The sequence below is a fragment of the Sinocyclocheilus grahami genome, unplaced genomic scaffold, assembly GCF_001515645.1.
Source record: "Sinocyclocheilus grahami isolate Dianchi unplaced genomic scaffold, SAMN03320097.WGS_v1.1 scaffold29.1, whole genome shotgun sequence".
In the NCBI taxonomy this organism is placed as follows: Eukaryota; Metazoa; Chordata; class Actinopteri; order Cypriniformes; family Cyprinidae; genus Sinocyclocheilus; species Sinocyclocheilus grahami.
The window spans coordinates 1,523,824-1,547,813 of NW_015505208.1; the positions used below are offsets into that span (position 1 = coordinate 1,523,824).

Genomic DNA, 23,990 nt, shown 5'->3' on the forward strand with positions numbered 1-23,990 from the left:
AATCGGTTACGTACTAAATACGGACCGTTAAACAGCTTTTTGCTGCCACCTACTGGCAGGAGACACTATGTGACTGCGGAGGGGACGCACAATATCTGAATTATTTATAAACAATTATATTTAGATAATTCGTTCATTTTTGCTTTAGAGAACAAAAATGAAATATTACATGCACTTTCTCACTGGAGCATGAAATTCTGGCAAATTAAACCATTTAAATTCGTCCCATAAACAACTGTCTGTAAACTGGTGTTATTGGCAAATTCTTGAAATGAATCATGATTAATTATTTTAATATACAGACAGCCCTAGTGTGTGGTAGGCCTAGTAAAAAATCTGAAAACAAATTCATGTTTTTCTTATAGCCTAATTTGAGCAGAAATACAATAGGGGCATTCACTGTTTTGGAGGCCTTAGAGTTATTGATAACTTTTATTAAGAGTTATATCTCTAAAGCACATGCAAGAGAGTTTAAGAATATTTTACATTATAATGGCAAACGCCTTTGCTGTTTGGGATTCAGGGTGTGAATCTGTGACATAGGCATGCACATTTAAAAATGTAATCTGTATTTGTATTATTTTATCCTGTTTGCAACTGTTTTTATTTTTTGACAGTGCTTTTTGGGTATCTGACGATACACAAAGAAGCGAGCCATGTATGACCGAAAATGGATTATCATACAGAAATATTTCTTATACTGATGAATACTGATCATATTTTATATCGTTCAGTTCGCCTGTCTAGGAGCAGATCACTGAAGGGGCTGGTCTGCGTGACCACAGCAGGTTACTATTGGAGCAGAGGAAGCCAACTGAAATATCGCGAGATTTATATCCCCACTCGCTGCTGTAAGATGGAGAAGTTATGTTGAGGCGCAACCGAGGTAAGAGCTTAAATTAGTCTTTGTTAGGTGGAGACGTCTGTGGTTGTGTCTACATGACCGTTAACACTATCGGACGGGTTTGCTCGCAAACTGTACGCGTATACTGTGGTTAAAATAAGCGTTTTGGATGGAAAGACCAGACACTTTGCTAATATAAACCGCCATTTTTAATTTGCAGTCAGACTGTCGAGCATTGTGGTGTGTTGTATGCGCGATGTGCGCGCGCATAGACTGAAATCTATTTACGAAATCTATTTTTCCGTAGGCAGAATCTCTAAAATGAAATGTAATAAACGTACATGAGTGAAGATTATGGGGAACTGGCGGATACACTCATATGGTTCTGTAAAGGGATCACGACGAAAAGAGCATGTGAATGTGGTAGCATGTGCCTATGTGATAAATGAGTTGCACAATATGAGTTTTTGTGTTGGATTTATGCATTTTCAGTCCTCACGGTCTTAAAATTAGGCTTCAGACATTGTGTACTCTGGATATGGATGCTCATACCCATAAATATGCTGAGTCGTCAAGTCCAGCAACAGTCTTGACACCTACATTCCTCTTATTTGGCCTTTAGGGGTTTACATATTTCCGTCCTCTGTAATCTGTTATGTTCTCCACTTATAGTATAACATTTTCTATCAGAGAAGTATCCACTGTTTATATTCCCCAATGCACCCCCAGAAATCTGTCTCATATGATCTATTATAGAGATTACTGCTGATGGATAATATGGGTCAGTGTAAGCAAATTTACCCTAACTGATGTTGTAAAGTGCCCCCCTTCCAAAAAAATCTACATCACATTGATGTATGTACAGTATGTATTTGTGAACATTCCACCCTGTTTGTCTTGTTTTGTGGTGTAAACTGTTGCTGATGACAGGAATGAAGAAATTAAACCTGTTAATTCCAAACTACAGTATAGAGTATAACAGTCGTTTCCAATGAATGAGAAAAAGTATTAAAATCTCATTTCAGTCATTCCATAAGTGTAATAAATTCATTTTCAAACTAGTTAAGTGAAATAATATTAGAATTAAATTTTTTTGGGAAAATATACATTTCATACCATAACTTCATATGGTTCATTATTATCTCTTAATGTAGTGCATTAAGAAAAAAATATCAAGACTGATTGATTGCAAAATGCATGAACTTTTCTTTAAATTAAAGTTAGGCTGACAAATTCCATCATATCTCAAACCTTCAGTATTTAATACTTTTAAGTATTATTTCAGATAAATGTTTTTAATTTGATAAAGTAGACTTTAGCATCATGTGTGACACGCTACGTTCTCCCCAAATGTAGCTACGCACAAGTGCAGCAGTAAAAAGCGAGAAATTGAGCCGTCCACTGGAAGTCAGTGTTATGGTAGGCCCTGGAGGGGAATGATTCAGCGAGATATTCTGCGTTTCTAAGCTAACCAAGCAAACCAACACATGCACGAGCATCTCGCCAGTCGCCACCGCGCGCGCCTCAGCGGCCACGGTTCATCGAGACGAAGCGCTTGCTGAAGATGTGCGATAATATACGCTACGGTACGGTTGTGTCGGCTTGTAAGGACAGACGCCGTTTTTGTGAGCTAGAGTTCTGAGGGAAGTGAGCGGGTTTGCCGGAGCAGGCCGTCTGAGCCGGGCTCTAGATTAGTCCAGAGCATGTGAGCAGCTTGGAGGAAAAATATGGACCTGTGTAGCTTCGCTTCTGACGAGTTCCGCCACAGTCGAGCCGCATATTAAGGATTTGGCGAGTGTTTGTTGGAAAAGAGGGACTTTGGATGAGATTTCAACAGTGAGTAGAGAGATTGCAGGTTTGTGTTGACATGTTGAGGGGAATTATATGTTTGGTGCCTCGTAGCTCGCGAGCTCACAATCAACGGTCAAATGTTCCCACAGTCCGCTTACGGTAATAACTTAGTTTATTCAAAAACTGGCGATCATTGTTTTATTTGCGCCGTTTAATAGGAATGTCGTGACTATGTTTATCCGCAAAACTTAGCTTGCTGACTGAGGTAACGTTAGCTTGTTAGCAAGGAAAAAACTAGCTAGCATGTTAGCTGTCTTTTTCCTCGAGTTGTACTCCGTTTTCTGTCGTCTTTTCGTTAGAAATAATTAATGAAATGACATTTCGAGTTATTGGTTTATTTCCAGAGTGGTTGTTACTTTCACTTGTACTTAAATTTGTTTGTTTACGGCGTTATAGTTTCGTTTAAGGTGAACGCTCCGGCTAGCTAATGTCATTGTAATTTTCGGTGTTCGGTAGCTAGCTGCTGTGTTGTTCTCTCGACTACAGCACACTTTGGTTCTTTGTCAAGAACTAAATTAGTGTCTTTCTTTAGTAATTAAGTTTGTTTAAATGGCATAGATAGATAACATTTTTGTCAAATGTGTAGGCTAATTTTTCCATGTCAGGTTCCTTGATCACAGGCCAGTGCTTCTCTTTGGCCGGGTTCAAGGTCCTAAATGAGTTTGGTTTCTTACAAGGAGCCAGTAGGTTTCTAAGAGCGCTACATTAACAGCCTCTTGTTTCGAAAAGAGCAATTTAACTGGTTAAATTCAGTAAGGATGTGTTGGTGAGATGCTAGGGATTGTCTGTGCCCAGAATCGGTGCCCCATATCTGAACCAATGTGGGTTGCTTTTCCCTTGGCTTGCTCTCAGACTTTCAGTCTGACAGTTTTCTTTCCACTGACCTTGATTTTTATTCTACAGCTAATTAGTATGGGATTGTTTTTGACCATTTAGAAGAAATAGTTTTTTGAGATATATATATATATATATATATATATATATATATAGAGCATAGTTTTACATTAATGCCTTCTGAGAGTTTTTGCCTTTGGCAGCAAGATCACAAACATTCTTATGTTTATTGTCAGGGATTGTTTCACTTTCATCTATCTTTTTTACTTTAGGTTTTGCACATGAAAAATGCCGTTAAGTTGGAATTGCCAAATCATATACCGTAAGTATCTGCTTAAACATGGAGCTGATGAATGTTTACATTGGCATGAACATGTTGGGATTTGGTTAACTCTTGGCTATCTGCATTCTAAACCTCACTTAACACCAGGTGAAGGAGTGTTTCACACTTATTATTTAGAAGCAGAGATAGGGTGTGAACCATTGTGGTGTTTGAATGTTACAGTTACATGCTTGGCAACAAACATCTTGTGCTTCACATGCTTTAGACCAGGGGTGCCCAAACTCGGTCCTGGAGGGCCGGTGTCCTGCAGAGTTTAGCTCCAACCTCAATTAAACACACCTGAACCAGCTAATCAAGCTCTTACTAGGCATACTAGAAACTTCCCGGCAGGTGTGTTGAGGCAAGTTGGAGCTAAACTCTGCAGGACACCGGCCCTCCAGGACCGAGTTTGGGCACCCCTGCTTTAGACAGTCACAGAAACACTGTGTTGTCTAAACAGTAGTATGCTGGCGGGGGAAATGTCAAATGGTGACGGAAAATGTGTCAGTGTGTCAAAGAGATAATTTCAATCTTACCTTTTGTAGTCTGAAAAGTCCATTCAGGAAAATCTTGATAGTACAGTTTGTCATAATTTGAGGATTCACAATGCTAGAGGCTTTATGTAAACAGGTTGTGTGCTGCTTTCATCTAATCAGTAACACTGATAATAAGTACATAAATACAGGGTTTAGGAATGTACTGTGTGAAATGTCATGTTATGAAAACCCAGGATGAAATTCGGGTAAAGTATGAGAAGTATGAAACAAGATAACCTAGAATTTTGTTTACCCAGGTTTGGAATGAGCCAGGATTAACTTTAAGTGTGAAAAGTAATTTAGTCTTTTTTCATATGTGATACTCTGGCAATGCTAAGCTTAAGTGTCACGTGGTGGCATGTAGATGAGTATTATTCACTGTTCATTTGACTGAGCTTCTCTCTCATCATTTGATGTGTTCTCTGTAGGAATCGAGTGTAGAAATTAGTGACCATGAAGGTTGACAGAAGCAAATTGAAGAAAACCCCCACTGAAGCGGTCAGTAAGCAGGATTTCTGTGCATTTGGAATATTTGAGGTTGTGTGCACTTGCGTTTCCTCATAGTTGACATGTTCTTGCACTCCTCCTCCAGCCTGCCGACTGCAGGACTCTCATAGAAAAGCTGAAAGGATGCAGCGATGAACAGCTGTTGCTGGAACTGCAGCAAATCAAGACCTGGAACATTGGCAAGGTATATGCCAGCACCTCTAGCATCATGGTGTTTAATATGCATGTTCAGATCTCTAATGACAACCTGTTTCTCTTCACAGTGTGAGTTGTATCATTGGGTAGACCTGCTGGACCGTTTCGATGGCATCCTCTGTGATGCAGGGCAGACAGTGGAAAACATGTCGTGGTTGTTGGTGTGCGACCGGCCAGAGAATGGGCAGCTAAAAGCCTTATTGCTGGCGGTGCTCAACTTCACTGCGCTGTTAATCGAATACAGTTTTTCAAGACACCTGTACAGCTCTATAGAGGTACCACAGCTTCAGACTGATACAACAAAACCTGCTTCTGTTAGCCTTAAATGGTTTATTGCGAGTTGATTTTGAGCATTCGCTTTTTTCTTTTTTGTGTCTGTAGCACTTGACCACCCTTTTAGCATCATGTGACATGCAGGTGGTTCTGTCTGTGCTGAATCTCCTGTATGTGTTCAGCAAACGTTCCAATTACATCACCAGACTGGGCTCAGATAAGAGGAGCCCACTGCTCACCCGTCTTCAACATCTGGCTGAGGTATGAAAGCTTTACTTTTAGTCACGTCAGCATATTTCTTTTCTCAGTTTTGATTGCTGAAGTCTAGAAGATTGAAATGCCAAGTCTGAAAGCAGCTGCATATCAAAGGTCTTTGAAATGCATGTGGCTAATACTGCAGTATGCAGTGTTTTACCTTTTTTACCTTTGTCACTTTTAAAAGTTTAATCCATGACTTGCATCTTTGATTCTAGTGTGAACTTTTGAATCCTTGTTGAAATTAGTTCAGTTGTTTAGTATCGGTTCTAACCAAAGCAGCACGATGACCTGGTTTTGTACAGACAGGTGCTTTCATGGTGACATTTCAAGGCTGATGCTTGTTATCTTTCATCCTACACCTTTTCCTGACTCTTTTATTCCCTCTGTCCTAGAGCTGGGGTGGGAAAGAGAATGGCTTTGGCCTTGCGGAGTGTTGCAGAGATCTGCCGATGTCGGTATGCTATTTCATCCTATTACATATACTGTCATTGTAAACATGGGGGAAAAAACATGATATATTTTAGAGTTGTGTGTGAGCAACATGGTTAAGATGTTCATGGTTAAGTAGTAGGGATAACCCAGGGCTAGGCCCTATTGGACCAGTGTAGCATTGTTACTAAATCCCACGTCCACAATCATTTTAATACAATTTTAATGCAAACTTATGTGACTTTCTAATTCATAACAGCTCAATTTGATGAATTATGATTTTCTTTGATTTAAATGTCTCTACGGTAAAGTAACCAAAAGGAGTGTTGGTTGCAAATTATAGAAAGTTGGATATTATAAAAAATTCAGTTCTGAAATAGTAAATAGTAAGTAATATTACTATCTATAGTATCATTTTAAAGTGCATTTAATCATTTATTGCTGCTTTTTGTACAAAAAAAAAAAACTTTAATTATATAAAAATTATTTAATGGCATGTTAAAATGTTACTAAAATGACTATTTATCATATTTTTGCTGGAGCAAGTGAAAAAGTTGACAGGAAAAGTACTAACCAGGCCGTCCTTGTTTAGTCCTGCAATTTACAAGTTAGTTTTTTTTCCCTGATATATATTTGTTATGCAGAAATATCCACCGAGTGCCACCACATTGCACTTTGAGTTCTATGCAGAACCCAGCTCTGAGGTCAAAGTGGAGAAAAAGGTATGCGTGGAGTCATGCTTCCCTTTATTTCGCCATTCTCGTTCAATATTGTTCTTTTTTTAAGCAAACAATTCATTTCTTTGTGCTTAACCTTTGTTGTACCTTTTTGCCCTCTCAACAGTCAAGCAGTAATACGCTACACTACATTCATATCGAACAACTTGATAAGGTGAGTTCCCCTAGTTGTTTTCGTTTGCCGTCCTTGTGGACCAGTTAATGGAAGCACATAGACCTTTAATAGCTATTGATTACACTTTAATCTGATTTTTGTTTTCCCGGTGTGCCCTCAGATTTCCGAGAGCCCCTCAGAGATCATGGAGTCTCTGACAGCTATGTACAACATCCCTAAAGACAAACAAATATTGCTTTTCACACACATTCGCCTGGCTCATGGCTTCTCTAACCACAAGAGGAGACTGCAGGCTGTGCAAGCCAGACTGCATGCCATCTCCATACTCGGTGAGTTGACCCCTCTGGTACTGACCAAAATAAGTACAGGTATTTATTTTCATGAAATTGCACTAGGTTCTCGCTTTCTGTCTAGTGAGGTTGATGTTATGTGTGTGTTTTTTTTTTTGCAGTGTACTCAAACGCCCTCCAGGAGTCAGCCAATAGCATACTCTACAATGGGCTTATAGAGGAGCTAGTGGATGTACTTCAGATTACAGACAAACAGTTGGTGGTTGGTAGCAATTATTAATCTTTATTTCTAACACTATATGGCATATATGTACTTGTTGCGTTATTTAGAGGGATTGCCAAGAATTGGCAGTATTGCACTACTCAAAGATATGTTTTCAAAAAACAGATGCTTTTAGATTTATTTAATTTATGAACCCTCAATTGTATTGTTACAGGACATTAAGGCTGCCTCTTTGCGCACGTTGACGTCCATAGTTCACCTGGAGCGCACTCCCAAGCTCTCCAACATTATCGACTGCACAGGAACGGCCTCCTATCATGGATTTCTGCCTGTGCTTGTCCGCAACTGCATCCAGGCTATGATTGGTGAGGAGATAGACTTTTAGCTCTAATTTCTTTACTTGAACCGTTTTCTTAGGTTTCAGGTTTGGTGACATTCTGTTCTTATTTTTGCTTCAGACCCACTTATGGAGCCGTACCCACACCAATTTGCCACAGCCCTCTTCTCCTTCCTCTACCACCTGGCTAGTTATGATGCTGGTGGAGAGGCACTAGTATCTTGTGGTATGATGGAGGCATTGCTAAAGGTTGGTACTTTGGTGCTTCCTCATTTTTGGAGCATTTAATGAGAAGGTGATATGTGAGGATGTATTATGAACCGTGCCACTTCCACATCAGGTGATCAAGTTCCTTGGGGATGAGCAGGACCAGATTACCTTTGTGACGCGGGCAGTAAGAGTTGTGGATCTCATCACCAATCTGGACATGGCTGCTTTTCAGTCCCACGGCGGCCTCTCAATCTTTATCTGCAGACTGGAGGTACTGAAAGCCCTCCCCAGCACAACTCGTTCAGCCCCTTGTTTTTCTGCGTAGACTATTCAGCTTTTTGCCCTCTGCCCTTTTGTTGACGGAATGTGACCCCATTGTTTCTTTGTGCAGCATGAGGTTGACCTCTCCAGGAAAGAGTGCCCTTTTGTAATCAAACCAAAGATCCAGAGGCCCAGCACAGCTACTGAGACAGAGGACATGGACACAGATATGGACAGTTAGTACCATCTCTGTTATGTTTACTGCATGGGGCACTATATTTAGTTTATCCTTATTCAAAACTGTGTATAGTATCCACACACTCATCTACACACTAGGCCAGGGTTTTGTAATAATTTGTGGATTTGTTTTTGTGGTTCACGTCCCTGTTTGCTCAGGGTCCCCAGAATCATCCTAACCTTATGGTGCTGGTTGTAAGAATGCTTATTTTATATCCCCCATTTTAGGCTAATTCATTATTTAAAAAAAATCTGGCATTATTCATAAAATCTGGTTATCATTGTTATTCTGGTTACACAATAAACTGTATCTGGCTTTTCATTCAACAAACTCCTATGGCTTCTCTTTGGGCCACCATGTCAAGCAAGTAAATACTAAGAACACATATTGCAAGTCTTCTGAAGCTATATAATAGAAATTAATGGTTTGCAATCGCATGAGTACTAACTACATTTTTAAGTTAGTAAAAAATGCTTTTGTCAATGTAGTGTCAGAGGTTGCTATGGAGAGTAGTCCTGGCCCATCCACTTCTGGTTCCAGAGCAGAGGTGGATTTGCGAGCACAGAGCAGTGCAGCCAGCACTCCCAGAGCAGGTACAATAAGTATATTTGCAAGTCAGCGGGTCTCCTTTATATTAGTACAGGTCTACAGGAGAAACTGTGGACAGTTTGGTAATGCATATTTTCTTCCTTCCTAACAGGAGTGCAGTGCATTCCTCAAAGGGCCGCTCTGTTGAAATCTATGTTAAACTTTTTGAAAAAAGCCATTCAGGACCCTGCATTCTCTGACGGCATTCGTCATGGTATAAAACTGCATTTAATGATGCTTTAATTTTTACATTGTGGTTAATAGTGTTTTTATTTGCTGAAAGTGATATTCATTGCCTGTGCACTCTCTTTATAGTAATGGATGGGTCCCTCCCTACCTCTCTGAAACACATCATTAGTAATGCAGAGTATTATGGACCCTCACTGTTTCTCCTGGGTAAGCACATGGAGAACAATACTTCTGGTGCTGCTGATATATTAGCCGAGCTCTTTATGCGCAACATTTTGTAGATCCGTCTTCAAGGTCACAAAGTAGAAAATTGCTACACAGTATGGTTAAAATTTAATTGGTTTGAATCTTGGCTAGTTTATTTGTCTACCCTCTATATTTCTTTCTAATTCTATTTCTCTTGTTCTTGGTTTCAGCGACGGAGGTGGTGACAGTTTTTGTGTTCCAGGAGCCCTCTCTACTGTCATCTCTGCAGGACAATGGTCTCACCGATGTCATGCTACATGCACTGCTCATCAAAGATGTGAGTCTGCCTTAACAAAATAACTTGTCTCTGTACCATCTCTCTTTCCCTTTCACTTTTATTTTTGTGCCCACACATTCTATCCATTTTAAAACTCCTTTTGTCTGTTTCAATGTCTTTCACCACCCCCTTTTCAGTCGTGCTAGACCCTTTATATCCCTTTTCCCCCACTAAATCCTTTTTGTAATGTTTTTCCATCGCTGGATTCCTCCCTCTTGGATAGTCCAGCAACTCATGGTGTATTTTAGACCCATTTTATGCCTTTATTTCTACAGGTCCCTGCTACCAGAGAGGTGCTGGGTTCCCTGCCTAACGTCTTCAGCGCCCTGTGCCTGAATGCCCGTGGTCTGCACTCATTTGTGCAATGCCAACCCTTTGAACGGTTGTTCAAGGTGCTGCTCTCGCCAGACTACCTGCCAGCCATGCGCCGTCGACGCAGTTCTGACCCACTAGGTGAGTGGCCCCTATAGGTGTGCCTGTGTTTGAAGAGAATAGGATTGTGTTTCTAACAGACAGTTTAATTTTATGAAACAGGTGACACTGCTTCTAACTTGGGCAGTGCAGTTGATGAGCTAATGCGGCACCAGCCCACACTTAAAACAGATGCTACAACAGCCATCATCAAGGTAAAGCAGATAGTGCTGAAACAGTTTGACACATCGTCTTTAAGAAATGCCCTTTATTGCAGTTTTATATGCATATTTATACTTCCTTTTGTTCTGAGTCCTTGAATTTGATTATTAACTTGACCTTTAACAGTTGCTAGAGGAGATCTGCAACTTAGGCCGATCGCCAGAATACATCTGCCAGAAACCTTCCATACAGAAAGCAGATGGGACTGTCACGGTACCTCCAGCTCGCTCGAACCATGCTGCAGAGGAGGCATCCAGTGAGGATGAGGAGGAGGAAGAGGCTCTACATACCTTTAACCAACAGCAGGGGGAGCCAGAAAGCAACAGGCAGTTAGTGCATCAAAATAGCTTCTGGTGTTCCTTGCTTTCAATGCCATGTGTGAGAAATCTATATTGTTTTAGATATAATTAATAGACCTTTTTTTTTAAACAAATTAATGGTTTTTACAGAGTGGTGGGAACAGAGGAGCGAATCCCCATTCCTCTTATGGATTACATTCTGAATGTGGTACGTGCAGAGCTAGACTTGTCTTGTACTTTTCCCATCTCATTATTATTCTTCAGACTGTCTATTCTGGCTCAATCTTATTGCATTCGCACAGTTCATTGGCTGTTTGTCAAAATGCATTAAGTCTAAATTTAGATGACTTTGCTCCACAGACTGGAATTAAAATATGTGCCTTTTCTTTTAGATGAAATTTGTGGAGTCCATTCTTAGTAACAACACAACAGATGACCACTGTCAGGAATTTGTCAATCAGAAAGGACTCCTGCCACTGGTGTCAATCCTTGGGCTGCCCAACCTGCCCATTGACTTCCCCACCTCTGCTGCCTGCCAAGCTGTGGCAGGAGTCTGTAAATCTATACTGGTAAGATTGACGCCTACCTGTAAGAAATGTAGTTTTCCCCTAATAATGCTTTAGATGCTGTAATATTTAGTGTTTTAATTTTATTCTTTTATCCCCTCACTTTCTTACTGTGCCTTAGACTTTGTCCCATGAGCCAAAAGTTCTCCAGGAGGGTCTGTGTCAGTTGGATGGCATACTGTCTGCCCTGGAGCCTCTTCATCGACCCATCGAGGTTCCTGGTGGCTCTGTGCTGCTCCGAGAGCTGGCCAACGCAGGCCATGTTACGGACGCCACACTGTCGGCACGCGCCACCCCGCTGCTGCATGCGCTGACGGCAGCACATGCATACATCCTCATGTTTGTTCATACCTGCAGAGTTGGACAGGTATGCATATAGGCAGCTATACAGTTTCCAGTATTAGGACTGCAGCTAATCATATTTTGATAATTGATTAATCTGCTGATTATTTCTTTGATGAATCGGTTAAAAAAAATATTTTGAATTGGAAAAAATGATTTAAACCTTAAAGTTATTCCTCATCCTGCCCAATGTTGACCTCCAAACAATGTGCAATTTGAAGGAAATTAAAGCATTTAAATGCTTTATATGTGCAATTAAACATTATGTGCAGAAAAAGGGGGTTACAGTTTAAACTGATTGCTTACCATTTGAAAGAAGTTAAAATCAATTAAAAAAACACTAAATGTTAACTGGTTGAAGTTAGGAGGAACACGCATTCACTTTTCAATCATTTAGATAAACATATTACACTTATACTGTGTTACAACAACTTGTTTTGCATGTAGAATTTTAAACGAAGTGTCTAAAAAATAAATATTTTTGAAAGTTCTTGTGCTTCATCTGATTGATGTGTGTGCTGGTGCTCATAATAATCAGATGTTGATTATTTTCATTATCGAATATAATCAGTTTTCGCATTTAGTTGTTGCTGCTCTATTTAACAATTAGTAACTAAGCAAAAAGAGTCTGGAAGTGTGAGAAGCTGTTTAGAGTGTGAGAACTGATGTGGTGTTAACAGTACCTCATGTTCCTATTTTCAGAGTGAGATCCGTGCTATCTCAGTGAATCAGTGGGGATCTCAACTGGGTCTGAGTGTTCTGAACAAACTGAGTCAGCTCTACTGCTCTCTAGTGTGGGAGAGCACTGTGCTGCTGTCCCTCTGTACACCAAACAGGTTAGTACTGCTCTCACCTCACATGGTGGACCTTTCACTAATCCACTCAATAGGCACTTTTAAATCCACCATCTATTTTGTAAATGCATGTTATAGATCTTATTGTGAATGTAAATGTTTCTTTTTTTGACCTCATATTGTTTAACTAAAATGTCATAAATTGATCTTCCGGTGAAACACTTTTCTCTGATGTATGCTAGATTTCTCCAGTTATTTAGTCCACTGAAACCTTGCTCCTTCGCAACTGACTGCAATGCAACTTTCATTTGTTTTTGAGTGACATTTGTCACAATATGGGGGGGGGGGGGGGGGGTGATTTATGTTGCTGCTTACTATACAGCATAGAATTAGGCTAGGTGATTGTCTGCTAACTAAAACTGATTGTTTTTATTTGTAATTTTTTTTCATTTGTCTTTTGCAGTTTGCCTCCTGGCTGTGAATTTGGTCAGGCCGACATGCAGAAACTTGTGCCTAAAGAGGATAAACCCTCCAGCAGCACAGCAGCTGCAGGAAGGAGAGCTGGTAAACATACTGCAATAACTGCATAGTGGCAATTTCACAGTAAAATTCTTTATAAAGCTCATTACCTTTCTTTGCCTCCTTATTTGATAAGATTTTGTGTAAAAAAAATTTGGGTTATTTTAGCCATCAGTTTCTCTCTTTTATTTCCTCTTTCCTGTCTTTTTGCACCATGGTTCCTTTTATTTGCATTTCATGTCCTTTTTTTTTTTGCTGGTTTGCATTTGCCTTTTCTTTTCTAAAGCCCTTCTCTCTCTCCATCAGCTGAGACTGAGACCCTGTCTGTGGGGGTGGATCCCTCTGCTCAGGGTTTGCTGGAAGGAATGGGCCTGGATGGAGACTCTCTCGCTCCCATGGAGACAGATGAGCCCACAGCCACTGACCCAAAGACCAAGTCCAAACTCACCCCTGCCATGGCAACACGCATCAAACAAATTAAGCCTCTGCTCTCAGGTCAGAGCCAATAGAGCTGTCTCAACCATTTTAATCTGTTATTTAATAAGTAAAATCAGAAACCCTGAATAACATTGCATCTATCTCTTTATCCCCCAGCTTCCTCTCGTTTGGGCAGGGCTCTGGCAGAGCTCTTTGGATTGCTGGTGAAGCTCTGTGTGGGCTCACCTGTCCGTCAGCGGCGCTCTCATCATACCACCAGCACAGGCACCGCCCCAACACCGGCGGCTCGGGCCACCGCTTCTTCTCTTACTAAACTCCTCACCAAGGGCTTGAGCTGGCAGCCGCCTCCCTATACACCCACACCACGTTTCAGGTAAATACACCTGCTGCTTTGTAGCAAAGTTTACCCTATAATTCTGAACATACCATTAGTATATTTAATGATAGTTTAGTAAATGGAGCTGCTGATAGTTGTCGTGGAATTTCCCAATGCTAATCTGACTTCACCACAGACAATTTAAACAGCTACCAGTTGTTAATATAATTACTGTAGCTTGAGCTAATTCCCCGAATTCTTCCAATACTTCCCTGAAGTATGGTGACGGCGTCCCGTCAAGAAGCTACTATCACTACCTTAATCACACATGAGTACACAGGTCTTTAGCATCTATACACTCTCACTGCCCTTCTCCGCTGTATGCTGGTCTGACACAGGATCTTTAATACTAACTCGCCGTATTACAGCCTCAGCCCGAGGAAGGCTCTATAATCTCCCAACACTATCACGGTCTTTGCGGTGGTCTTTTGAGTGTAGAATCTTTAGTACTTCTATTCTTCAGCTGCGCAGCATATACCAGACACCGCTCCCAAGTTGCTCTTTGCAGGAATGAACATTTTCAACAACCAAGAGAGACTCCCTGAACAGAAGGAGACATGAACATTTATATCTTGTAGTTGAGTAAAAAAAATCAATGTCACTCAAGTCTTCTTCACTGTAATTGGTTATACTGATCTGGTCATTGGTTTGTCATATGACCGTTAGTAGGGCTGGGCAAAAAATCGAATACAATTTTCATGTGAATCTCGTCAGTAAAGCCGCTTACGGTGATTAGTAGTAAATCTCCAGCACGTGCTTTCAGATGGAGCGGCATTTACTACTAGGGGTCGACCAATATGTGTTCTTCAGGGCTGATACCGATTATTACAGTTCAAGTAGATCGAGAACCGATATACATGTCTGGTGTAAAAATGAAAATTAATGTAAAATTAAGAATAACAAGGGCTCTAACAAAACTGCCTTTCCTGGTGTTGGTTGAGTGTAGTACTCCCACACTGCACTTCTTACTCTTGTCTTCCTCTGTGCATCCATCTACAATAAGGGTAATATAAAGAGAGAGTTAAAAGTGGGGCCACTGTATGCTTCATGATTGTATGTGTAATAGCATAACCTCTCATAATTCCTCATTAATTATTTTCTGATGACTAAAACATAACCTACAATAGTAGAGGTGACTATTCAATTCATCATCTAATGCACATCAATGGATTAACTTTTAAAAAAATGTATATAATAAGTGTAAATTTAATTGTCTTCATAGCTATATTGTAGAAGTTAAGAAGACTGCAACTATTTTCATGAAACTATAACACTAATAGCCTTTTACAGGCACTTAGTTCAATAGCCTATTGAAATGTCTTGGCGTATGTGACACTAGAAATTTCTGTTAGTTTTAATTTCCAGTACAGTGCAATACATAAATCAGTTTAATTTATCTTTTAATCAAATGAATTAAACGCTTTATTTTTTGGCAAAAGGTTTACTATTAAAATTAAAATATGGAAGAAATAGCGTATTGTGTGATTTTATTCTTTTAAATAAAAGTTGTAATAATTGTAGTAGTAGTATTATGTATATCATACTGCACCACAGTAATATATTTCTGATAATTCCTTTAAGCTAACCCAAACTTATATTTTGACGGGTTGTCATGGGGAACTTTTAAGTTTCTGTAGCCTATGTAAGTGTTTCCCATACACTGATTTATTTGTGGCGCCCACCACAATATTAAAACTGACCGCCACAAATAAATTTTCCAAAAGTCTTTGACTTCGTTGAATAAACATGAGCACTGCACATGTCAAAATTGAAACCCGGTGCGGGTGTTTTTATATCAACGTATTTCTGAAGGATCCCGACTGTCTTCAGAAAATTTTGGATGTCATTTTCATTTAATCTTGCATGTAATATCTCATAAAGCAGCATTTGTGAGCGGAGCACTGCTTTGTGTACAGCGTTACCGGGGAAACCTTGATCTCTACCACTCCAACAGCGCCTCCTGCTGGCAGAGAATGAATTTTCGTATATATGCCTCCACAAGTTTGTGGGAAACACTGCGATAGTTTTACTCCAATGAAACCGTCAAATGATCATGAAGTGACTCTCAGAGGGAGTCAGAGCAGTTCTGGAGATGTTGTTCATGTATTTATGTCCTCATGTAGTGAGACGACAGAAGCTGAAATCACCGCGAGCCTCTTACACATTGTATGTGTAGAAAACAAAACCGCGCGTCTGTACCATTTACATACACAGAGACGCGCAGAGCATGCAGGATTCATAGTATTTTTTGCGGCTTAATATTTACAGATACTAGTCCATATAGCGACTATTTAAGTGTACTGACCTACTTTTGATTAATTCATCCAAACTGACAAATTCTGTGACATTCCGTGATTCCGTCCACATTTTCTGCATCGCGGAAATCATAGATAATATTGAGGTGTATTGCAACGTTAGTGGATTGTGATTGCAAATGAAGCAACGTCTGCTGCTGCCTTACCTTTGAGAGACAACTGATGCGTGATCACTGAAGCAACTGCAGTTAGCAAGCGCTTTTGGAGTGAGAGTGAATTCCGCATTGATCGGTCAGGCTCGTGACTACCAACAAATCAGATGGGCGGTCGGCGGGGATTGCTTTAGGCCACAGAGTGGTGAGTTCTGACCGGCTGCATCAGAGCCAAATAGCGCATTTCAAAATTTAAGTTATTTTATCTGTGAATCGGTTTTGAAAATGACCGATAATCATAAAAATGCTTAATATCGGCGCTGATAATCGGCCAGGCCGATAATCAGTCGACCCCTATTTACTACACAGTAGGGGTGGGGGAAAAAATCGATACAGCAACAAAAAAAAACAACTTATGTCTGATTCTGTTACATATGTGAATAAAAATAATATATTGATATTTAATATTAAGGTAACACTTTTCAATAAGGTTCCATTAGTTAATGTTAGTTAATGTATTAACTATCATGAACAAACAATGAACAATACATTTTTACAGTATTTATTAATCTTTCTTAATGTTAGTTAATGAGAATAGTTATTCACTGTTAGTTCATGTTAATTCAGAGTGCATTAACTGTTAACAAGCACAACTGTTGATTTTAATAATGCATTAGTAAATGTTGAAATTAACATGAACTAAGATTAGTAACTGCTGAAGAACTATTGTTCATTCTTAGTTCATTAACTAAGAATGTTTTATTTTTTTATTTAATTTAAATGTAACAGTAATTTACTTTCAAATGCCCCAATTGCTGAAGGGTCTGCACAACTTTTTAGTACAATTTCAAGTTGCACCGTTCAAAATACCTGTAGTATTGCATACCTGTTTACACTTAATTAAGGTGGACTAGATTAGACTTTAATACAAATAGTTGAGTTTGCCAGGTGCATACAATATTTTATGACAGGTTTTCATGAAAGTGCTGGTCAGTTTGTCTGCTTGAACCGTCTAATCGCGATTATTTGATCGATTATTGTGCTTTTTATATGACACAAGCGCGGGAGTCATACACCAAAAGAAACAGAAGAGCACCAGTTTGCTATTCATGAACTGTATAGTAAATCATCTGAAGCCATTCCATATCTTAATGTGAGGGACAGAATTTAGGTTTCTGCTGCAGCTGTCAGTCATTCTCCGCGCAGCATTCAAACAGCACGTCACGTTCAGTTATGACAGTCAGCATGGTAAAGCTCTCTCTCCAAGATGATATATTCCCATTATAATACTTTAAGTTGAAGGAAGGAATTATCACAAACAGAAAGATTATTAGAAGCCTTTCTTTTTCTCATGATTTCTATTTTATATTCATGAATGTATTTTGTAAGAATACAAATAGTTAACAGAATAAACATGTTTAAATTGTATAATGTGCACCAAAGATTTTTTTTTTCAAGATATTGTTTTTGCTGCTAAATTATACAGTCAGCTAGTTTAATTTCATAGCTTATATATTTTTATTCAAATGTAGTGTTTCTCTGTAATGAGGAAGTGAGTATGTAGTGGATTGTGTTTAACAAAGGGTTTAAAAGAGTGACCATTAGTTCCACAAACACAGTATTGATATTCTGTAGTGGTGTAGAAAAAAAATAGCGCTGGTGTTGGATCGGTATTGGCTAATTCTTAGAATTGGGAATACTCTATGTAATCTTACACTGCAAAATAATAACTGAAAAAGATTAAACGATAACATCATAATTATTTACTGAACCCTTAAATTAATCACAATTATATAATGAAAGCCATAAAAACAGACAATTAATCGGCATAATCGGCACAGCCCTAAAACACACAATCGCAATAACCGTGACTATTTTTAGACCATTAATCGTCAGCCAAAGTTCATAATCGTGACAACCTCTGGGGATTCCCACCCCTACTACACAGAGCCGTAGATCACTGACAAGCTACACAAAATCGCATTCAGAATCGTAGGCGATTCATCGCATTAGATTTTTTTTTGCACAGCCCTAACTGTTAGTTCTACTGTTTTAAGCACTTTTTGGGTAAGTATAGATTATTTAATCATAGAGACCCAGTCTTTGATCTGAGCATCCTTAGTGTGCACTTTTCTGAACATCCAATTTGAACATACCCTTTTGACTCCTGAGGCCATTGCATACAATATTTCCATCACATAGTCCAGTGTAAACAGACTTCCCTGAAGTCTGAGACTTGTATTTCCTGGAGGTGTATGAGGCTAATTTATAATGAGGCTATTTATGTGCTTCTCTTTCATAATCAGGCTGACTTTCTTTATCTGCTCTGTGGGCTTCACTTCACCCATGCTGTTTGATGAGAGGAAGTATCCATACCATCTGATGCTGCAGAAGTTCTTCTGTTCTGGTGGCCATGATGCTTTGTTTGAGTGAGTAGAGAAGAGTTGAAAAAATAATTAAGTTGTTTATAACTTAACTGAATTTAAAGATTCATTTTTTCAGTAATTATGCTGTTTTGACTTTTTGTAGTATTATACTTATTACAAGAAGTAAAAATCCATTGTATTCATCAGGACGTTTAACTGGGCCCTGTCCATGGGAGGTAAAGTGCCCGTGTCGGAGGGCTTGGAACACCTTGAGCTGCCTGATGGGACAGGAGAATTCCTAGACGCCTGGTTGATGCTAGTAGAGAAGATGGTGAACCCCAGCACAGTTCTGGACTCCCCACACTCTCTGCCCGCTAAAGTGCCTGGAGCAACACTTAACACGCCACAGTTCAGCGCATTGCGCTTTCTCATTGTCACCCAGAAGGTATGACATTTAATGTTAGCATAAATTATATAAATACCCTTGCATTATTATAGCAAAGCAGCACAGTTCAAATTTTTCCATCTCTTTTTGTAGGCTGCATTCAGCTGTATCCGTAACCTGTGGAACCGTAAGCCCTTGAAGGTCTATGGTGGCCGCATGGCTGAGTCTATGCTGGCCATTCTGTGCCACATCCTACGAGGAGAACCTATCATCCAGGAGCGGCTCTCCAAAGAGAGGGAGGGCACTGCTCGGCCTGATGAGGAGAGCAGTTCCGCAAGTGGTGGAGGAGCTAGCGGGCCTTCAGGAACAGGGGGAGTAGTTGGAGAAGGAGTGTCTGGAGGTGCCAATGGCAGCACTGCTGGAGGCTCTACAGAGGAGGGAAGCAACTCTGCAGCACGCAGAGAGCCACAGGTCAACCAGGCTCAGCTGACTCAGGTACTGCCACTTCCTGTTGTAGGAAATCCTATGAATTATACAATTTTAATAATCAGAAAGGATGTCTAATGAATTGAATTAATACAATTTTAACAGTAAATTGAATGTAACTATAATAATGCCCTATGAATTTTTTTTTCCCCCAGAAATTCTGTTGTCTGTTTTAATTTTTGTGGATTCTGTGTGTTATGATTTAAAGGGGTTATATGATGCGATTTCTATTTTTCCCTTTTCTTTAGTGTGTTATGTATCTATTTGTTAGGGGTGCTCCGATCAGGATTTTTGAGGCCGATCACAGAAAACAGTATCTGCCGATACCGATCTTTTTAAAGCCTTCTTTGTATCATTTCTAAGTATTTATAGTGATACTCCAATCAGGATTTTTAGACATTTATTCAGGGCCTAAATTTCATTTTTGAAAATGGGGGGAATTCCCCTCTTAGGTGTCTCTTGTGAGGGGAGAAGTAGCTTTCACACAGGAGTCCGCTACTGTTTCTGTGCGAAAGCAAAAGCACTTTATTTGGCCTTCCGAAAGTAGATGCAATGAGGAATCATTGGTTAAGATTTATTTGCAACAGAACAGCACAACCCAGATGTTCGAATTTGTGCAACGCATTTTAATGGACGACAGTTTTGTGAACCTAGTAGAGTAGCTTAAGGCTGGCTGTGCAAAGGCTATTTCTAAAAAAAAAAATAAAAAATAAAAAAAGGGGTCAATTCCGACTTTGCTATGACAATCTGGCGCTTATTCTGAATCAGCTATAATGGACGACCCAGATGTTCGCATTTTAATGGACGACAGTTTTGTGAACCTAGTAGAGTAGCTTAAGGCTGGCTGTGCAAAGGCTATTTCTAAAAAAAAAAAATAATAATAAAAAAAGGGGTCAATTCCGACTTTGCTATGACAATCTGGCGCTTATTCTGAATCAGCTACTGTAAGTATGTTTTCTTAATAGTATTTGCTATTGACTGTTCAAATGTGGAGTTTTGCGCTGTGTAGAGTATCGCGTCGTGTGTGTGTGTGAGAGAGACAGGGTCACATCACAGTGGAGTCAGCGACTTGTGTACTGCAAATACATACGAGCATCATCACTGTGTCACGTGACTGTTCCCCTTTCGAGCTTGAACTGATGGTAAAACTAAGGACATTATTTACTGTCTTTACATTTATGTTGAAAGCTGAAGCTCACGATTATGGAAAGGTGCGTTACATTTATGATGCGTGCTTGTGGTGTTCGGCCAATCACAATGCACTGGGTCAGCTGGCCAATCAGCAGACTGTGCTTGTCGGAAGGAGGGGCTTTGTAAAGAACTACGTGTTTGAGAGAGGCAAGGCATAGAGGAACTACAATAATGTACAGTATTTGAAAAATAATGTGTTTTTTGAACATTAAAGCATGTCAACATTCTGTTACACCAAATAATGATCTTTAAAATAGCATCATGTGACCCCTTTTAATTAAAATGTATTATCGAAAACGGTAATCAAATTAATGCTTAACTTTATCAATTTAATTAATCTTTATAAATTAATTAAATGAATCACCAATCATTCGCATATAAATGAGGTTGTAGTAATCAAGATCTATAATACCTGAAGAAAGCTATTAGCCATTTCTAACCAGTCAAACCTTGACCTCCTTCACAGCTAATGGACATGGGCTTCTCCAGAGAGCATGCAATGGAGGCTCTGCTAAACACCAGCACTATGGAACAGGCCACGGAGTACCTGCTCACACACCCTCCACCACTGCTCAGCGCAGCTGTCAGAGTAAGACTAACACGCAGACAAAACTCTCTCTTGCTCTCATGCACACACGCACACACGCACGCACACACACACACACACACACAAGCATACACAGACAGGATGCACACACAGGCTATAAGTTAGTGTAGTTACTGTGAGCTTTGTTTCTGTAGGAGTTCACCATGTCTGAAGAAGACCAGATGATGCGGGCCATTGCCATGTCTCTAGGTCAAGAAGTTAGCATGGAGCAGCGCTCAGACTCACCTGAGGTGGGCACCCACTCGTTCATTATTACATCAGTTAAATAGGAATTACTGAGTAGCACAGCATAGGCCACCTCACCTGTCTACTTCACGTCTTCACCAAGCTTTCCCTGCCTTTGAACAGATTCACAAGTCACACTCGTGTTACTTTTTGTTTGTAGGAAGCAGCTCGTCGGCGTGAGGAGGAGGAGAGGAGAGCAAGAGAGCGGGTAGAAGAGGAAGAGGCACGCTGTCTGGAGCGTTTCCTGGAAGCTGAGCCTCTAGACACCACAGAGCTACATGCCTTCACAGACTCGATGCTGCCTGGCTGCTTCCACCTGCTTGACGAGATGCCGGACACAGTCTACCGCCTCTGTGATCTGCTCATGACTGCTATTAAAAGGAACGGCCCTGAGTACAGGGACCTCATCCTCAGACAGGTGGTCAATCAGGTCAGTATATCCGTATGTGCACACAACATACTATTTGGAATAGGTGTTTTTGGCAGTTAGTGAAAGTTACTCATGCACATCTAGTCAAATAGCTGGTCACACATGGCTGAATGTATTTCTTATGTTCTTGAAAAAAACATTTTGATCCTATAGGCTTATCTTTTAAATGCAGATGCATATAAATTGTTCCTACATGGTAATTTTTTTTACAAAACTATTTTTTTGTTGCTGTTAGTCAGAGTAAACTATACTATTAAAAATATGCTTGTTAATTTTGGGGGGAAAAAGTACTGACCTCAAATGTTTGAATGGTAATGTATATTTTTTTCACATAAATGTATTTTTTCATTATTATTAAATGTTTAATTTTCTAAAAAGAAAATGTTAAATAAGTGCAGGAAATTATAACTGTATATAGGTTTGCAACACACAAAAATGCATGATTAACAGGTATAAGCTGTAGTGCTGGTTACATTACTGTCAGCTGGCCCAAAACTCTCACACTGGGCCCAGGTCGGTAGGCCATCCTTATTGAGCCCTGCACCTATGGTGCTTAACTATCATTTCTAGGTAGGCTTTGAGTTAAAACCATGACCCTATTCTCATCTGTATGTTTGTGTTTATTTCCAAAGGTGTGGGAGGCTGCCAATGTGTTGATAAAGGCTGCAGTGCCGCTAACAACCAGCGACACCAAGACAGTGTCTGAGTGGACGAGACAGATGGCAACCCTCCCCCAGGCCTCCAACCTGGCCACCCGCATCCTGCTGCTCACGCTGCTCTTTGAGGTACATGGTCTTGCACAGTCGGCTGCACAAATCATCACTGTTTATTTATACACTATCCTCTAAAATAACTTTGGGATCTGCATGCACAAGTAAATACACCCACTGTCGTGTCGTGCTATGTGCTGCAGGAGCTGAAACTCTCATGTGCTCGGGTAGTGGAGAGCAGTGGTGTCTTGACTGTGCTGATCAAGCTGTTGGAGGTGGTGCAGCCCTGTCTGCAAGCTGCCAAAGAGCAGAAGGACATCCAAACACCCAAGTGAGTCCCTGTCCTTCCCCTGTCTGCATGAGTGATCAGTTTGCACTCAGGCATCAGCATTCCTAGAAAGCTCTGCTGACCCAAGCATGTTAAAAACGGAGAAGCAGAATTAGTTTTATAGAGGAATAATGTTATGTTTGGGCCCTTTTGCAACAATTTACAGCATTTTTAATGTAATAAGATATATAAACAATATGTTTCCCATATATATTTAAAAAATTGTTTATTTGTAGATGGATCACCCCTGTTCTCCTGCTTATTGACTTCTATGAGAAAATGGCTGTTTCATCCAAACGAAGAGCTCAGATGAATAAGGTTGGTGCCAGATGTAGTATGAAGGCAGTCCTTTATAATCCTAAATTGTCAATATGACAACAGGGAACAAGTTCTGTATCTAAAGGAAGTGTTATGTTAACTTTATTCTTATCTTAGTACCTGCAGCCCAGTGGGAATAACTGGCGCTGGTTTGATGACCGTTCAGGCCGCTGGTGTAGCTACAGTGCGAGTAACAACAGCACCATTGACTCGGCCTGGAGGGCAGGAGAGACCAGCGTCCGCTTCACTGCAGGCCGTAGAAGATACACTGTCCAGTTCAACACCATGGTGCAGGTAACAGCTACAACCTGGGCAAAACACTTGTTTTGTGGATCAGATAGAAATTTGATTATGTCGGTGACCATACAGTATGAGTAGTAGATCTTTGTTAGATTCTTTGGGTTTCACTTTTTTCAGGTGAATGAGGAGACAGGGAACAGACGGCCGGTTATGTTGACGGTACAGCGGGTGCCGCGGGTGCCCAAGACCTCAAAATCCGGGAGTGTTACTGATACAGAGAGGGAAGAGAGTGAACAGCGAGCAAAGACTGAAGAGACACAGACTGACACAGGTGGAGAAACAGCAAGCCTATAAAGTTTTAAAAAATGTTTCATTGTGTGATGGGGAAAAAAGTTACTGAGTGCACCTTGTTTCTGCACCTAATTTTGGCTTTGGCCAAGAATGAAATTTAATTAATTCAATACTATTTATAATTTAAAAAATAATTATTTAAATTCATTAGCATTTTGGATGTTTTTTTTTTTATATTCAATTGTATATTTTTTTGTTTATTTTTTGAGCTTATTACAT

The 23,990-nt window shown here is 40.0% G+C and overlaps 1 protein-coding gene across 1 annotated transcript in view; it reads left to right on the forward strand.

The window, feature by feature from the left end:
* The first annotated feature begins 832 nt into the window (after positions 1-832).
* Positions 833-23,990, forward strand: part of LOC107571521 (E3 ubiquitin-protein ligase HUWE1-like) — a 43,375-nt gene continuing 20,217 nt past the window's right edge. The window contains exons 1-40 of the mRNA XM_016257844.1: positions 833-886; positions 3,802-3,851; positions 4,816-4,885; positions 4,980-5,078; positions 5,158-5,364; positions 5,471-5,623; positions 6,013-6,075; positions 6,694-6,771; positions 6,893-6,940; positions 7,062-7,230; positions 7,353-7,453; positions 7,629-7,779; positions 7,873-8,000; positions 8,092-8,232; positions 8,353-8,458; positions 8,949-9,053; positions 9,161-9,262; positions 9,364-9,444; positions 9,654-9,760; positions 10,036-10,213; positions 10,295-10,386; positions 10,520-10,722; positions 10,843-10,900; positions 11,085-11,261; positions 11,380-11,625; positions 12,303-12,436; positions 12,858-12,958; positions 13,220-13,408; positions 13,508-13,724; positions 18,441-18,563; positions 18,708-18,945; positions 19,039-19,380; positions 21,029-21,151; positions 21,304-21,399; positions 21,555-21,824; positions 22,457-22,609; positions 22,738-22,865; positions 23,099-23,180; positions 23,298-23,474; positions 23,598-23,751. Coding sequence (XP_016113330.1) covers positions 4,841-4,885; positions 4,980-5,078; positions 5,158-5,364; positions 5,471-5,623; positions 6,013-6,075; positions 6,694-6,771; positions 6,893-6,940; positions 7,062-7,230; positions 7,353-7,453; positions 7,629-7,779; positions 7,873-8,000; positions 8,092-8,232; positions 8,353-8,458; positions 8,949-9,053; positions 9,161-9,262; positions 9,364-9,444; positions 9,654-9,760; positions 10,036-10,213; positions 10,295-10,386; positions 10,520-10,722; positions 10,843-10,900; positions 11,085-11,261; positions 11,380-11,625; positions 12,303-12,436; positions 12,858-12,958; positions 13,220-13,408; positions 13,508-13,724; positions 18,441-18,563; positions 18,708-18,945; positions 19,039-19,380; positions 21,029-21,151; positions 21,304-21,399; positions 21,555-21,824; positions 22,457-22,609; positions 22,738-22,865; positions 23,099-23,180; positions 23,298-23,474; positions 23,598-23,751 — 5,365 coding nt within the window. The 5' untranslated portion in view covers positions 833-886; positions 3,802-3,851; positions 4,816-4,840. The remainder of the gene's footprint in view (positions 887-3,801; positions 3,852-4,815; positions 4,886-4,979; positions 5,079-5,157; positions 5,365-5,470; positions 5,624-6,012; positions 6,076-6,693; positions 6,772-6,892; positions 6,941-7,061; positions 7,231-7,352; positions 7,454-7,628; positions 7,780-7,872; positions 8,001-8,091; positions 8,233-8,352; positions 8,459-8,948; positions 9,054-9,160; positions 9,263-9,363; positions 9,445-9,653; positions 9,761-10,035; positions 10,214-10,294; positions 10,387-10,519; positions 10,723-10,842; positions 10,901-11,084; positions 11,262-11,379; positions 11,626-12,302; positions 12,437-12,857; positions 12,959-13,219; positions 13,409-13,507; positions 13,725-18,440; positions 18,564-18,707; positions 18,946-19,038; positions 19,381-21,028; positions 21,152-21,303; positions 21,400-21,554; positions 21,825-22,456; positions 22,610-22,737; positions 22,866-23,098; positions 23,181-23,297; positions 23,475-23,597; positions 23,752-23,990) is intronic.